This window comes from Helicoverpa armigera, chromosome 12, assembly GCF_030705265.1.
Source record: "Helicoverpa armigera isolate CAAS_96S chromosome 12, ASM3070526v1, whole genome shotgun sequence".
NCBI classification, from domain to species: domain Eukaryota; kingdom Metazoa; phylum Arthropoda; class Insecta; order Lepidoptera; family Noctuidae; genus Helicoverpa; species Helicoverpa armigera.
In genome coordinates this window covers 12,487,777-12,500,346 of record NC_087131.1, presented here as the reverse complement: position 1 = coordinate 12,500,346, position 12,570 = coordinate 12,487,777, and the positions used below count along the sequence as shown (strand labels likewise).

The 12,570-nt window shown below is 37.1% G+C and overlaps 1 protein-coding gene and 1 long non-coding RNA gene across 3 annotated transcripts in view; one reads left to right on the top strand and one right to left on the bottom strand.

Annotated features, from left to right (window-relative positions):
* The window catches only part of LOC135117683 (uncharacterized), a 99,492-nt gene that overhangs the window by 50,644 nt on the left and 36,278 nt on the right, over positions 1–12,570 (bottom strand). For both annotated transcript variants that reach the window (XR_010277048.1, XR_010277049.1), the window contains exon 2: positions 5,840–6,001. This is a non-coding gene — a long non-coding RNA (uncharacterized LOC135117683). The remainder of the gene's footprint in view (positions 1–5,839; positions 6,002–12,570) is intronic.
* LOC110381756 (uncharacterized) lies at positions 8,469–9,679 on the top strand. Its single transcript, XM_021342156.3, has 3 exons — positions 8,469–8,590; positions 8,683–8,718; positions 8,819–9,679. The coding sequence occupies exons 1-3, from the start codon at positions 8,531–8,533 to the stop codon at positions 9,587–9,589; spliced, it is 867 nt and encodes a 288-aa protein (XP_021197831.3). The 5' UTR covers positions 8,469–8,530; the 3' UTR covers positions 9,590–9,679.

Genomic DNA, 12,570 nt, shown 5'->3' with positions numbered 1-12,570 from the left:
TGTGTGTATAGGTGCTGTAATTAAAACATTGTCTACAATATGAAGGTAGGTTGTGTCAATATTTTATGTAATGTTTGATAAGCCTGCAGCTATATGAAGTAATCGGAAACAATATACCTTTTGGTATCTGAAGGGAGAAAAAATGATCGGAAAAAGCTAATCTCAACGTCATCAACAGATTCAAAAAAGTAATACAGAAACTCTATCCATAATTTTCGTGTTACGTAGTAAAGGTAACAAGTCTAAAATTTAACCTAATAACTACCAATGGTCAATACAAACCACTTACACGAATAAGACAAATAACCCCCAAATGATGAATGACGGACATTTATGAACCTACAACTTACAAATACAATAGATAAGTAAGATACTAGCCCCACCGTAAGAACGGTCATTTTAATAATGCATTTCCTCTCGGCTATTACAAATTATGGAATGTGATATTATAGAGTCTTTGTTTTTCCTCCGCTCACGTATTATCTTAGGAAAGAATTTCCATATAGAATATTTAAATGCATACCTTATAAGAGAATTCCTTCCTTATTGTAATATTATCCTGCTTCAGAATCTGGGCTGTGTATAAATCTTGATGCAGGGCGTCTAGTAACTCAGGCTTCTCTAGATTTTATTTTATTAATTTTATTCTGACTCGTAGTTACGAAAAGAAATTAAAGCATTACTGAAGTTGGTTAAAATCTAATAAGATAGATCGCAATGTTGAATTATTGATTCCTATATTGGCTAATTTCAATTCAACCTAAATTATTCCATGCTTGCATCCCACTACATATTACCTTCATTTTAGCTTAACCCGAAATCTGCACTCTAATCCCCAAATGACCGTAACACACACTAAACAATCGAGTGTCGATAGCGAGTTATGAAAACAGTTCCGCGGTAATTACTTAAGCGTAACCCTGCAATGTTTGCACGGGGCCTCCAAGACCCGGCGATTAATAAATTTCAGTCTGTTTGACTTGTACTGGGTCAACGGATTATGTTTGTGGATTATGGTTTGTGCACGATAATTAAACGGTTTCAGGATATTGTACCCGGAGGTGAGAGGTACAGGGAAATTAATATGTGCGCACAAAAAATCCGAACATGTGAGAGCTTATACCACGATGAATTTAACATAAGCTAAGCCTAATATAAAATGGTATTTGAGACTTGTTTACTTCAAAGAAAATCTAAAAGTATTTTACAAATGAGTAATTTATATTCTCAGTGTATTGTTCTATTTGACTTTGCTTCGTCAATTTTGGTGTCAAAGTCTCTAAATTATGATTAGGTTGACTAGACGAAGCTACCACTTACACTGATGTAGAGTAAACAAATCTCAAAAATAGTTTCCTAAAAATAAATTGTTGGCTTTATTTTAGGAAAAGGTTAATTTGATTTACCGAGAAGTTTACATTAGTACACAGTAATGAAATTAGATTATTTTAGCAAACAAATCTATTCCTAAATAACCTTTAGTAAAGTTATCTGAACTTTCAGAAGATATGAATAAATATTGGACATCTGTGTCCTTATGGAGGTAAATTGGTTAATAAAAATACTAATTCAAATTACAAGATAATTTACATCGATAAACAAATGATGAAAAAACACACACAAAATCAAACCAAAAAAACATCAAATTAAAAATCCATCCTTTAACAATATTAGCATTTGAATTGGGAGTCATCTTTACCCCCATGTTATTACAAGCGGCGACCATCAGCGCGCTAGGGTTGAACACCTGGCGTGCATTGTTCGGTAACGAGTATCGAGTTACATCGGGTTCACGGCGAGATGCGATCGATACTACACGTTAATATGTTATTACGCCTTTGTGAGGGTAAATTAAACCTAGCCCCACTTTGTGCCGAGGTCGCTGACGTGAACCTATTGTGTTGGTGTAATTTGGCTACGAAATATTGTGTGTGATTGTTTCAATGGAATGAATTTTATGAATAATTCTTTGAACAGGTTTTTCGTAACAGGTCAAGGCCATTCCCATACACAATATTTTAATGTTTTCTTGTCTTAAGCATATTCATGGCATTAGTCTCGTCTAATAGATAGAGCGATGCCTAATGAAATTCACGGTTCTATACTGTTTAAATTAAGTAATTGAAACTGAAGTCTAATACCCATCTCACCTTAATAAAATCCTCATAATTAGAAACAATGATATCGTAATATTTATAATTAGTACGTACATAAGTATCATGCGTCCCCCATCGTACTCAATTGGTGAGGTCCATGCGGGCCCCGAGATCAGCGATAACGCGATGAGAGCTTTAATTGCTTTGCAAATTATTGTTTCAATATTTTTAATTGGTCGGCCCTTTTATATTGTTAGCAGAAAAGGTAGAGGTCATTTTACTTTGGGTCAACGATCACCGATATAAGCCTGTCTGTGTAAAGTCACCTTTTATTATTTAATTCGGTTATTTTAACCCAATATATGGATAGCTGAGTTTTTCTAAAGTAAATTCTTAAGTGTAAAATATAATGTTAGAAACGAGACAGCCTGTACTGTACTAAAAGTTGGAATATTTAATCAAGTTGGACCACATCTTATAAAAGAAGTTAATACATAGTTGAACCAGGTTGCTCTTTATTACGTACTTGATAAAATAAAAAGTCTGGTATAATTATCTTCCGACTTCCTGATATTATAAAAACAATAATATTACCAACTAGTAGACATAGCTACACATGTTACAGCATTACGTACTCGGATGATGACAGTCAATTGAGCGACATTTAAGGTGATCGCCCGCCAGGTGGCCGCTGACTCAAACAACAATTTAGTTAATAGGATACACGTGAGCACAGGGAAATCAATAGAGACGGTTTTATAGATAGAATTGTTTTATAATATTTAAACTTTACTACAACTACAGACAGTGTCATTTTGACTATTGCGGTGGTTTCTTTTCCTAGTGTGTTGATTTTAGCTGAACAAAATTAAATTGTTAATCGTTAAAATTCAATTATACATTATGCTGATTTAGATTGAGTATTGTCAGACATCGGAGTACAGCTATATTTCTCGGAATAAAAATACTGTAACCTTTCTTTGGATCTTTCATGCTTCATGAAATACCTCTATGCTCACCAATAGCACCATAGTAGACAAATCAGCCACGTGTCACATTAAATCAAAGTTGTATAACTCCGACTCCACTGCACCTCTGTGTGTATGACCCACATGCAGGCCAATTGAGTGAGGTTAGGTGCTGTCAGGTACGGGCGTCGCGTAGGGTGCTCACTACGAACAGTTAGAGGTTATTGTCTCGAGCCTTGAACCACTGCTGGCAATTGTTTCTGGATTGTACGGGAACAACTAGTGAGCCACTTTTGTTATAGCTTACGTAATTTGAAGTAACTGTTCGGACAATATTTTGTGAGTAGCTTTGCTTGTTAAAACGGTATTACATGTGCACGTGATCTCTATGTCTAACTTCAAAGATGTCAAGACTTTTGACACGAACCTTGCCAATAAGTTGAGACCGTAGGATATGCTATAGTTTTAGCATATGCCCACAGAAGCTATGTCAGTTGAATAATCTTTCGAGTATTTACATGATCGTAATCAGATAAGTTGTAGGTACGGGATATTTCCACAACGATTACACTACCTAAAACATTAGCACCAATTAGAAAAGCTTTAAAATCCATTTCTCACGTGTTCAACATACTCGCAGCTACCCCAACTAAACTAGTTATCCCTTAAAATCCCTTTGTGCCATAAAATGTAGTGAGAAATTAAATAAGGCAGCACTTTGTAAAGGTGTCGCCCGCACGGCCGCGGTTCGGTCCGGCTAATAGTCCACCCGCATGCACAACCCTCCGAGATAGTTTTAAGCGTTTTTAGTACACATCAAAAGGTAACAATTGAACCCTTATATCGCGAGTTCGAGGTGTTTTGTTTTATGTGGTAGACTGGTAGACCTCGCGGGTCGAGTTTCACGTAGGCGGTTTGTATTTCGGTGTGTTGACAAAAAGTGAGTTTGATTTTGTACTAGTTTAAGTAGTCGCTGTATTCAGTCCCTAAGACATTTGGTCATTGTTTGCAAATACATGAATATGAAATATAGCAATAGAAAGTTAATAGGTAACATTCATCATTTTCATAAAACAGTACCTAATATATATCTAAATTTGAACCAAACAAGATTCCCAAATGCAGATTAAAATAAGCTTAATATTTTCCTTTTTGTTTTGTCTTTAAATGTTCCCTAAACTCTTTTACCTAATGCAGAGACCCTCCCATACTTCCTCACAAGGCCTGACCTCCCGAAACTCATCATTCATTGTCAAAGACATAACAGCTTACCATATCCCTTTATTAAAAAGGTATTCAAAGGTACGAAGGGGACCTTTTTGTCCTCAATTGGTGTAGGTAATGTTAATAGGTCCAAATTAATAATTTCCTTACCCGCATGGTCTGATGGCCGCCGCGATACCACCCTCAGCCCTTTTGTTTTCTAATTGAATGTTATTTCTTTGGACTGCAGGAATTTTTGATACTTTCTCGTTCAATGGACACTCCATATTGGGCGTCCCTTTTGATTAGATATGAAAAGGTAAAATGGGCAACGAAGTATGGATTATTGTGGTTGATTTTCTAGTTTCTTACATAAAAAATTTGGTTAGTACCGTTAGTATGATTGAACTCCAAATTATCTAAGACGTAGGGTAACCAAAGTAAACACATACGAATCTCAACCAGATCATTTTCTTGAATGGGAAAGTTACCCTTTCTTGAGGTGAGCTTTTCATCTGACTATAATGCGAAGGTAAAGGTACTGATGTTTCTAAGATGAGACCACTTTGTCTCCCCATAGATATCGTAAGAGGCGACTTTAGATGGCGACATCAATCACGGTGTCACAGCATCCCTTCGGCATCGGCAACAGATGGCAGTTTCTTGGTACGATACAACGCCAAACCATACGTCAAGACGGTTTGTGGTGAACAGTGCTATCATTTTCATGCATCGTGCAATTAGCTCCTTGAAATTCTATAAATTCGTGTCTTTGACTGCAGAGAAACTTTGTGGTTAAAGGTACCATCAGTTATAATGAAATACCAGCAGAATCCCAAAAAATCTATACCACACACCAAAAATAATTCAGAACAAAAATTTACGAAAAAAAAAATCAGTGCCACTTACGATGCAATTTCCGTGGGATTAGTGAGTAGGGTGTCCAGGCCGCGAGCAGTGCTGGGGCTATACAATGGACTCTCACGAGGCACGGCGCGTGGCATGCGGGGTGCGGGGTGAAGGGGACGCGGGTAATGCAATATTTGTTCGGTGACACACGGGTGACACGCGCGCGCTATTGTGCACCTATAGCCAGAGGTAATGCACTGATGTTCAGTTTTTACAACCCCTATATGAATATCGGGGTTTTATTGTGTATGGTTTCGATGGTACGGAACTGGTTTTTGTACAATGAAAGTAACGGTTTTTTCTACTTTTATAAATTATCCTAAAAATATACTGATGTTCATATTTATTACTTTCTCCAAATGTCAAAAAAAAAACTTGTTTTTGTTTTGGAAGTACAGAGCAGTTATCTGTAAGGCGCGTAGTCGAAAAAATACTAATAATATGTACTGAACGGATATACTATACCAATCTATTCGTGACCTCTGTCCCACACGTTAATCCGTGCACATGGGGTGCAACGATAAAAAGATAATGCGGGCCGGAGTCGCGTGCGCATCAAAAACTCTCTTTAATGACGCACCTATACAGGCGGGCTTATCGCGCCTGCGCGCCGCAGCGTCCGCTGAATACAGCACAAATAACAAATGAGCTTAATTATAATACCTTGGCAAGGGGTGCAGGGAGCGCTGGCAGAATAAACATGTCGGCAGGAGGCCCCGACGTGTTTTTATTGGCGATGCGTGCTGAGCAGTCAATGTCGCGAGAGTAATGATGACAATGGATTTCAGAATCCCCTGCCTTTTGACGGTAATGATGATTTCTTATCTGTGGAGGAAAAAAATGTGCTTGTTTTCAATCGCGAATGCTTGTTTTTTATTCGGGTTTCGAATAACGATGACGTAAATATCAATGTTTCTGTTTGGAAGATATGCTTAAGACTCGTATATCACAATGTTTATGATTGAGAAAACGTAAATTACCATTGCTTTGGATTTATTTGTGTACATGTTATTAAGGTTTTTTATTGGATAAAGTTGTGACGAACTTTCCGAGCTAAACAACTTGTTACTTGAAAACAAGATACCTCCTCAAAGAGTTGTGCTATTGAAGATATACTTACCGGAAAAGAATGATGATATTAATTTTTGGAAAGAAAAAGTGTTTTCATACAAACACTCTTTCAGATTATTTTGTTGAAATAAATAATATACTTTGAAGCAAGACCCATAAATTGTAGAACATACTGTTGATCACAGCCCAGTTGTCTGCTTTAATCATTTAAAAAAGCTTCATTTCGTCAAAGTTACATTTGCTAACCCACAATAAATACTCAAAAATAGTGTGGCCATATGTTGAACAATAATTACGAGTCGTACATTGACAAGCTTCACAGTAACACCCCCAAAGCGCACGGATTTATACCGTAACCGGTTAGCATTGTTCGCACGCGTTATAAATCATGCGAATGTGTCGCACGGACTAAAAATCATTGGGAGAGTAATTTATTGTAGGTGCGGGGTGTGAGGGGGTGCAAGGTGAGGGCAACTTTTTGTGAACTATTGTCCCGGCCGGATTCCGGTTAAAATCGGTGGCTTTGTCACCCTCCGCTGCAGACGTCATTGGACGTCACCCGATTGTTTCATCTGCGGGTGACGCTGTGTGTGCGATGACGCGATCAGCATTAGATACTGAAATGTCGATTAAATTATTGATGTTTATAGGAAATGTTTTGATCAGATGTGTATCCTACTGTGAGAATATTATTAAAAGTTAGACAACCTAGCTATCTATAATTTTGATTTAGTTCGACATCATTTTTGCGTATACAATACATATTTACAGTGTAGGTTCACAGTTCAGAATTTTCCTGACCCATTTGAATTTCAAAAAATTCTTTAAAATTTTAAAAATTATTGGTACAACATCCGCACCTCACATTTGGCAACAGACTCGTATAGGATTTGTTTTCCCATCGTCCGTTCTTCTCATTCGCTGGCAGGTTGGGGCGACAATCTAATAAAGTGCCCGCGCCCCGCTGAGACCGTCCGATTACGTGCTCCAAATCTTGTTACCCTACTCTGATTAATATTATGGCTGTACTCATGACACTTGACGCCCAGTTTTATAAAATTGAAAACGTAATTGAATTACTTGGCGATATGTGTTTGGGTATCGTCATCATCGTTGTCCTTGCAGTTGTACCTATAAATTTGAAGCTTTAACTCTGACTCAAAATGGATCTTTATAAGTGTGGTGAGAACAAAATAATTTTGATTAAAATTGTAATCCAAAACATACATGTATCAAACTAAACAAAACCAATAACATTCCAATATAAAAACAGTCTTCAATTTTGTAAAGGCAAATAAAAATTCATTGCACCAGTAGACTATCGATAAAGCTCAATTGACAACGTTTACGAGGTGTAAAGGCCCCGTGCGACACCTCGCGCGGCGCTCGCTACGGTAAAATTTGCATGTAGCTAATGCAATGTGCTACACACGACTGTTATTGGAATTGTACTTTTATTGTTTTGTTTACGTGGCTCGTGAATTTGAAGACACGTTATCAAATGTGCATTTAAGAGATATTTCATTTCGTTACATGACATAACAGGCTTAAATTGAATTGCATTTTAGTGTAAAATTCTAACCGAAGAAGTAGCGCATCGATGTAAGTTATCGCATATCAAGTGCATAATTGAAAAATTAATTTTACGATCGAAATTGTAATATAAAAGACCGGCAAAGTAGCAGATTGCACCAAATTAATTCAATTAGACAGCTTAGAAAATTTTCTAAAATCAGTCAATCTACATAGATTCAATAAGTGCAGTGCCTTTATTTCTCTACTACCTAAATTGAAATACCGGTTTATATCGGGTCTGTGGTTGAACGAATTATACGCATGCTATTTACCTACTGAGCCTAAACTACTCATTTGAATATTCGCAGTGATGTGCAACTATCATAACTCATAATTTTATCGATGGTGCCTTAGTCGAACACTTTTTTACCTCAATTGTGTTTTGGTTACAATTAAAACTACAGCAGACCAGCAAATTAAATTACAAAAGGAATCGCTTCTTCCCAAATTACAAACAGGCAAATAGTTTCGTTTGAGATCCCACCAAGCATAATGTTTTATCGACATTAAATCTTACTCCTACAGTCACTCGTAGTTTCTGTTCATAAAAGGTTCGATCAGTATATTTGTATTCGTTATCAAAGAGTTTCCCATTTGTTTTACCATTAACGTGCAATGGACCGCAGCACAGTTAATGTTTTATTGCCTGATGACTTCCTTGACGCGTAGCTGTGGAGTTGTGGTCACGCATCATGGTAATCTAGAGACATGAAGTTCACTGTTATATGTTTAGTCATTCTGTATGCCTATTTGTACGAAGTTGATGCGGTACGTTCGAATAAAGCCTAACTTAAAATACAATAAATACATGTAGTTTTTTTTTTTCAAAATTAAGTATATGTTATATGATTATGTTTCAGGTTTACAACAAGGATGTCACTTGCGTGATTGATCAGGTATCATTTATAAATTTTAAACTCTGTAAAACAATACATAACTAAGCAGAAGAGGCATGTTTTGGTATATCGAATTGACCATTCTCACTTTATTTTTCAGGGCCAAGAAATGGTATGTAAAACATCAGAAAGAATCAAACGTCGGAGCAGTTCGCTCGCCAACGAACCATCTCACGACCCGTACATACCCAGGAACAACACCATACTGTACAACTGTTCTACCACATGTACAGCGACTACGTTCACCTCCATGACGCAGCTGACTGCTCCCAGCCTGTTCCTCAGATCCTGCTTCATTGAAATAACTAAAGAAGATACCTATGCATGTGAAACGATTAGATACCACTACTTAAAAAACAGCGACAAAATATTATTCCTATCGAAGACAATACCAGACAAAACCTTTTACTTGGTCGACTGTTTGATTTACTTAGACGGTGGAAGGGTCTGCCATAAGAAAGATGATGAAACTTCACATGCTAAGCTTGTCGATACAGGGACACTAGCGAGACCGAACGAGACCAATATCTTATCCCAGGAGGAGTTTATATGTGAGGAAGATGTCACACGAAAAGTCAACTGCGACCTTAATCCGTACGTACCTTTTGAAAACGGATTAAAATTTAAGGAAATGATGAAGTTTGATGACAGCGTGTTACTCAAGTCAAGTTCTTACGTGATTGATCTGAAACGTACCTGCACTGAGGCCTGGTGCGGCTACTCGGGGTCCCCAGCTTCCTCACGAAGACAGTATTCTTACAGTCCACCTGGAGGTAAAGTATTCAGGTGTTTCTACGCGAAGAAGCAGCAAGTTTGCAAAGTATTGGGTGATCCTGATAAGATGATTTACAACAATCGAGGTTATCTATAAGTATTTTAGATATTGTCACATTAAACTATTTATATGAGTATCTTCACCCTCTTTTGCCTTTTTTTTGGTTTAAGATTTACGGTTGGATGGTAAACTATCGACATAAGGCTGTCCCCGCCCTCACCGGTAAAGGAGTGTGTCGGCGGCAGCGTGGAGTTTGCATAAAATCCTCGTTTGTCACGGGCCTAATGCGCGGCGTCCGAAGCAGGCCGCTGCCCTGAGCCCGTGTTGTGACGAGCCTATGTGCTGTAATGATGGCTGGCTGAGACGTACGGCCTCTTCACTGTGTTTGTCTTTAGAAGGGGTGGTTTTAAAAGATTTTTTTGGTCTGGGTCAATTTCTGGGAACGCCTCACCCCATGCTTATTTTAATGTTCCTTATTTATGTGCATTTTGAAAGCACCAAAGTCAACCATGTACATTACCTCATGTAGAGCAGTCTAGAATATAAGCGATTGTTTGTTTCTGTTTTGCGGCAACAACTGTAACTGTTACAATGAAGTATTTTTGGATTTATGTTCGCTTCAATTTTAATATACAACATTTTATTTTATCTCTGTGATTATCTAAACAAAAGTACTTCAAACTAAAAGTAAGTCAATTAATATAAATATCAAAAGTTAGTTCAAAGAGCTCTGGGAGTAACTCCATTCACCTCGTCATCAAACAATTACCAAATATTGAAATTAATCGTATTAGAAAGTTTCGAAGCATCATACTCTCACTATAGTGGCTAACTTTCGTTAGACGTGAGACGCAAATTCATCTCGTTGTCCATTAAATAGAAGAGGCGCGACTTTGAAGACCTCACCATAAACACTTCAATAAACGCACATTAAAAGATATGTCTCCAATTTAACTTGAATTTATGGACACCGTAACTCCACTACTATGTGTCGATAAAACCCTAGAGCGATTAAATTTGTTGTGACACGTTCACTGCTGCTTATATTTATGTAGCCATTACTAAATGGCTATGAAAAGTGGCAATGAATTTTGAAGATGTCCATAATATCGTATAAGTTAATCCACCTCTGCCATCGTGCGTTGACTTAGGTTTAGGTACTTAGTCCCCCACGAATGTTCGGCCCATAAACTTTTAGAAATGTCCCGTTTATACTTCATAAAATTTATATGCACTTTTATTCCATCAATAAAGATCGATTTGACTAGTTTGTTTGTTGCAGTGTCGTTGAGTGCTTGGAAGGTGAAATGTAATGTGCTTGGATATGCATCATAGTTAGATTTATTTTGGAATACCTAAGCTAGATTTTTTTAAATGAAATAGGTGCTATTTTTTTCTAGACTTCTTTGAAAAAGTTTATGTCGTGGATGAAAATGGACACATCCAAATCGTCGCAATGAAACCACCATTATTGTCATTTAAGCATTTGAAGTACCTAGTTAGTCACAATATTCAATAACCTTTACCATTCATTCACAATCAATATCTTAATATTTTTGAAGTCTCATTGACGTCATTAAAAAATGCGGAAATATTCAACATAATTAATTTGTTGTTCAGCACTCAAACGACCTATCTAAGGTCAGGTAACACTGAAGGTAACGACAGTGACTACAAATAAAAAAGACCCTGAGAGCTTTTTAACCATGAGTGTCATAATAAAGACCAATCAAAGGTTATGGTCATGGGGAGCATAAACCACCTTGGAATCATTACCTCGTGCATAAAATAGCAATATTCGTCACTCTGTAATGTAGTCAACAACCATTTTGGTCTCTTTACGAGTTTGCGTTTAAGACGAGATTCATATTAAGTTTCATAGCTTTGTATGATTTTTTTATTAATGATAAAATGGGGGATTAATTTTGGGTACACTTTATGGGGAATGAAATGTTATGTAATGTGATAAACTGCATCAAAGTGTCTCTAGAGAGCTTCTAAAGTTAATAGGATACAAATACAACTTTATTGCTATGAGAATATTGACAAAAACTTTCAAAATGGCATCGAAGTATTGCAATAATTGATAAAAAATATGGATAACAAAGATCCTGTTCCATCATTAACCAATATAAATGCGAGTGTACGTATAAAATTTTGATTAAGGTGATGGATTCAATATGTCCAACCATTTGAACAAAACAAAGACCAGAAAGACTACCAAAACAAACCAAGGTAAAGCCAATCGAAATCCATTCAAACGCCTATTAGGCCACTGAAAGACAAGGTGTATTGACTAAAGCTACAGATCTTAAGAAAGACACAAAAGCTGCTAACACACTTACCATCGCTTCTGTAACATCATTACCTTCGCCCTCGGCTGAAAGGGCTGTGAAGCACAAATTAACGATATCCGTGATATTCTAGTTTTGATTCGCTGTCGTGCTCACGGCTTTATGTTAATTTAATATTATATTTGGAGGGTAGTCCTCTAAATGGGGTGAACACGTTAGTAATGGTAGATTTTATACAAAGTGAAAACGACTCCACGTGCTGTTTGGCAGTTTGGTGGAAGTAAGTGTGTTCTATGATAATGTTCATGTTTTTAATGGATTCTAATGCTTTTCTAACCAATTTTCCATTGGTGCTTCGTGTGAAGCTGAATGGTCCTCTGTCTTACTTGTCGGATCATCAAAGCTGCGTCATTTCTTTCCTTTCACATCAAACTCTTGCACCATCTACTATAGAGTGGATATCCCATTAGTCAAAATATCTTCAGTAGATTAGGCTGTGCGTGCATGCATGCATCAAGTTCGCCATTAATTTAAATTCCTCCACAATTGCATCTTTTTGAATATTGTATTATACGATAGACTCTAGTTGCTTTTTCTAAACAATAAATAACATAAACATACAAAACATAACGCTAGGAGTCACCATTTGAACTCACCATAACAAAATTCTATCTATTATTACATTATATGAATGCAGATCGATGTTAGTGCTTCAGAATCAGTGCTGCGGACTGCACCCTTCTCATGCACCCCTGCACCCCGCACCCCGCGTCACTGCACCCC

Excerpts from the sequence above, each read along its gene's own strand:
- LOC110381756 (XM_021342156.3), top strand. The coding sequence starts at position 8,531 with ATGAAGTTCACTGTTATATGTTTAGTCATTCTGTATGCCTATTTGTAC. Across the intron at positions 8,591-8,682 it reads ATTTGTACGAAGTTGATGCG|GTTTACAACAAGGATGTCAC; the intron begins GTACGTTCGAAT and ends ATTATGTTTCAG. Across the intron at positions 8,719-8,818 it reads TCACTTGCGTGATTGATCAG|GGCCAAGAAATGGTATGTAA; the intron begins GTATCATTTATA and ends TTTATTTTTCAG.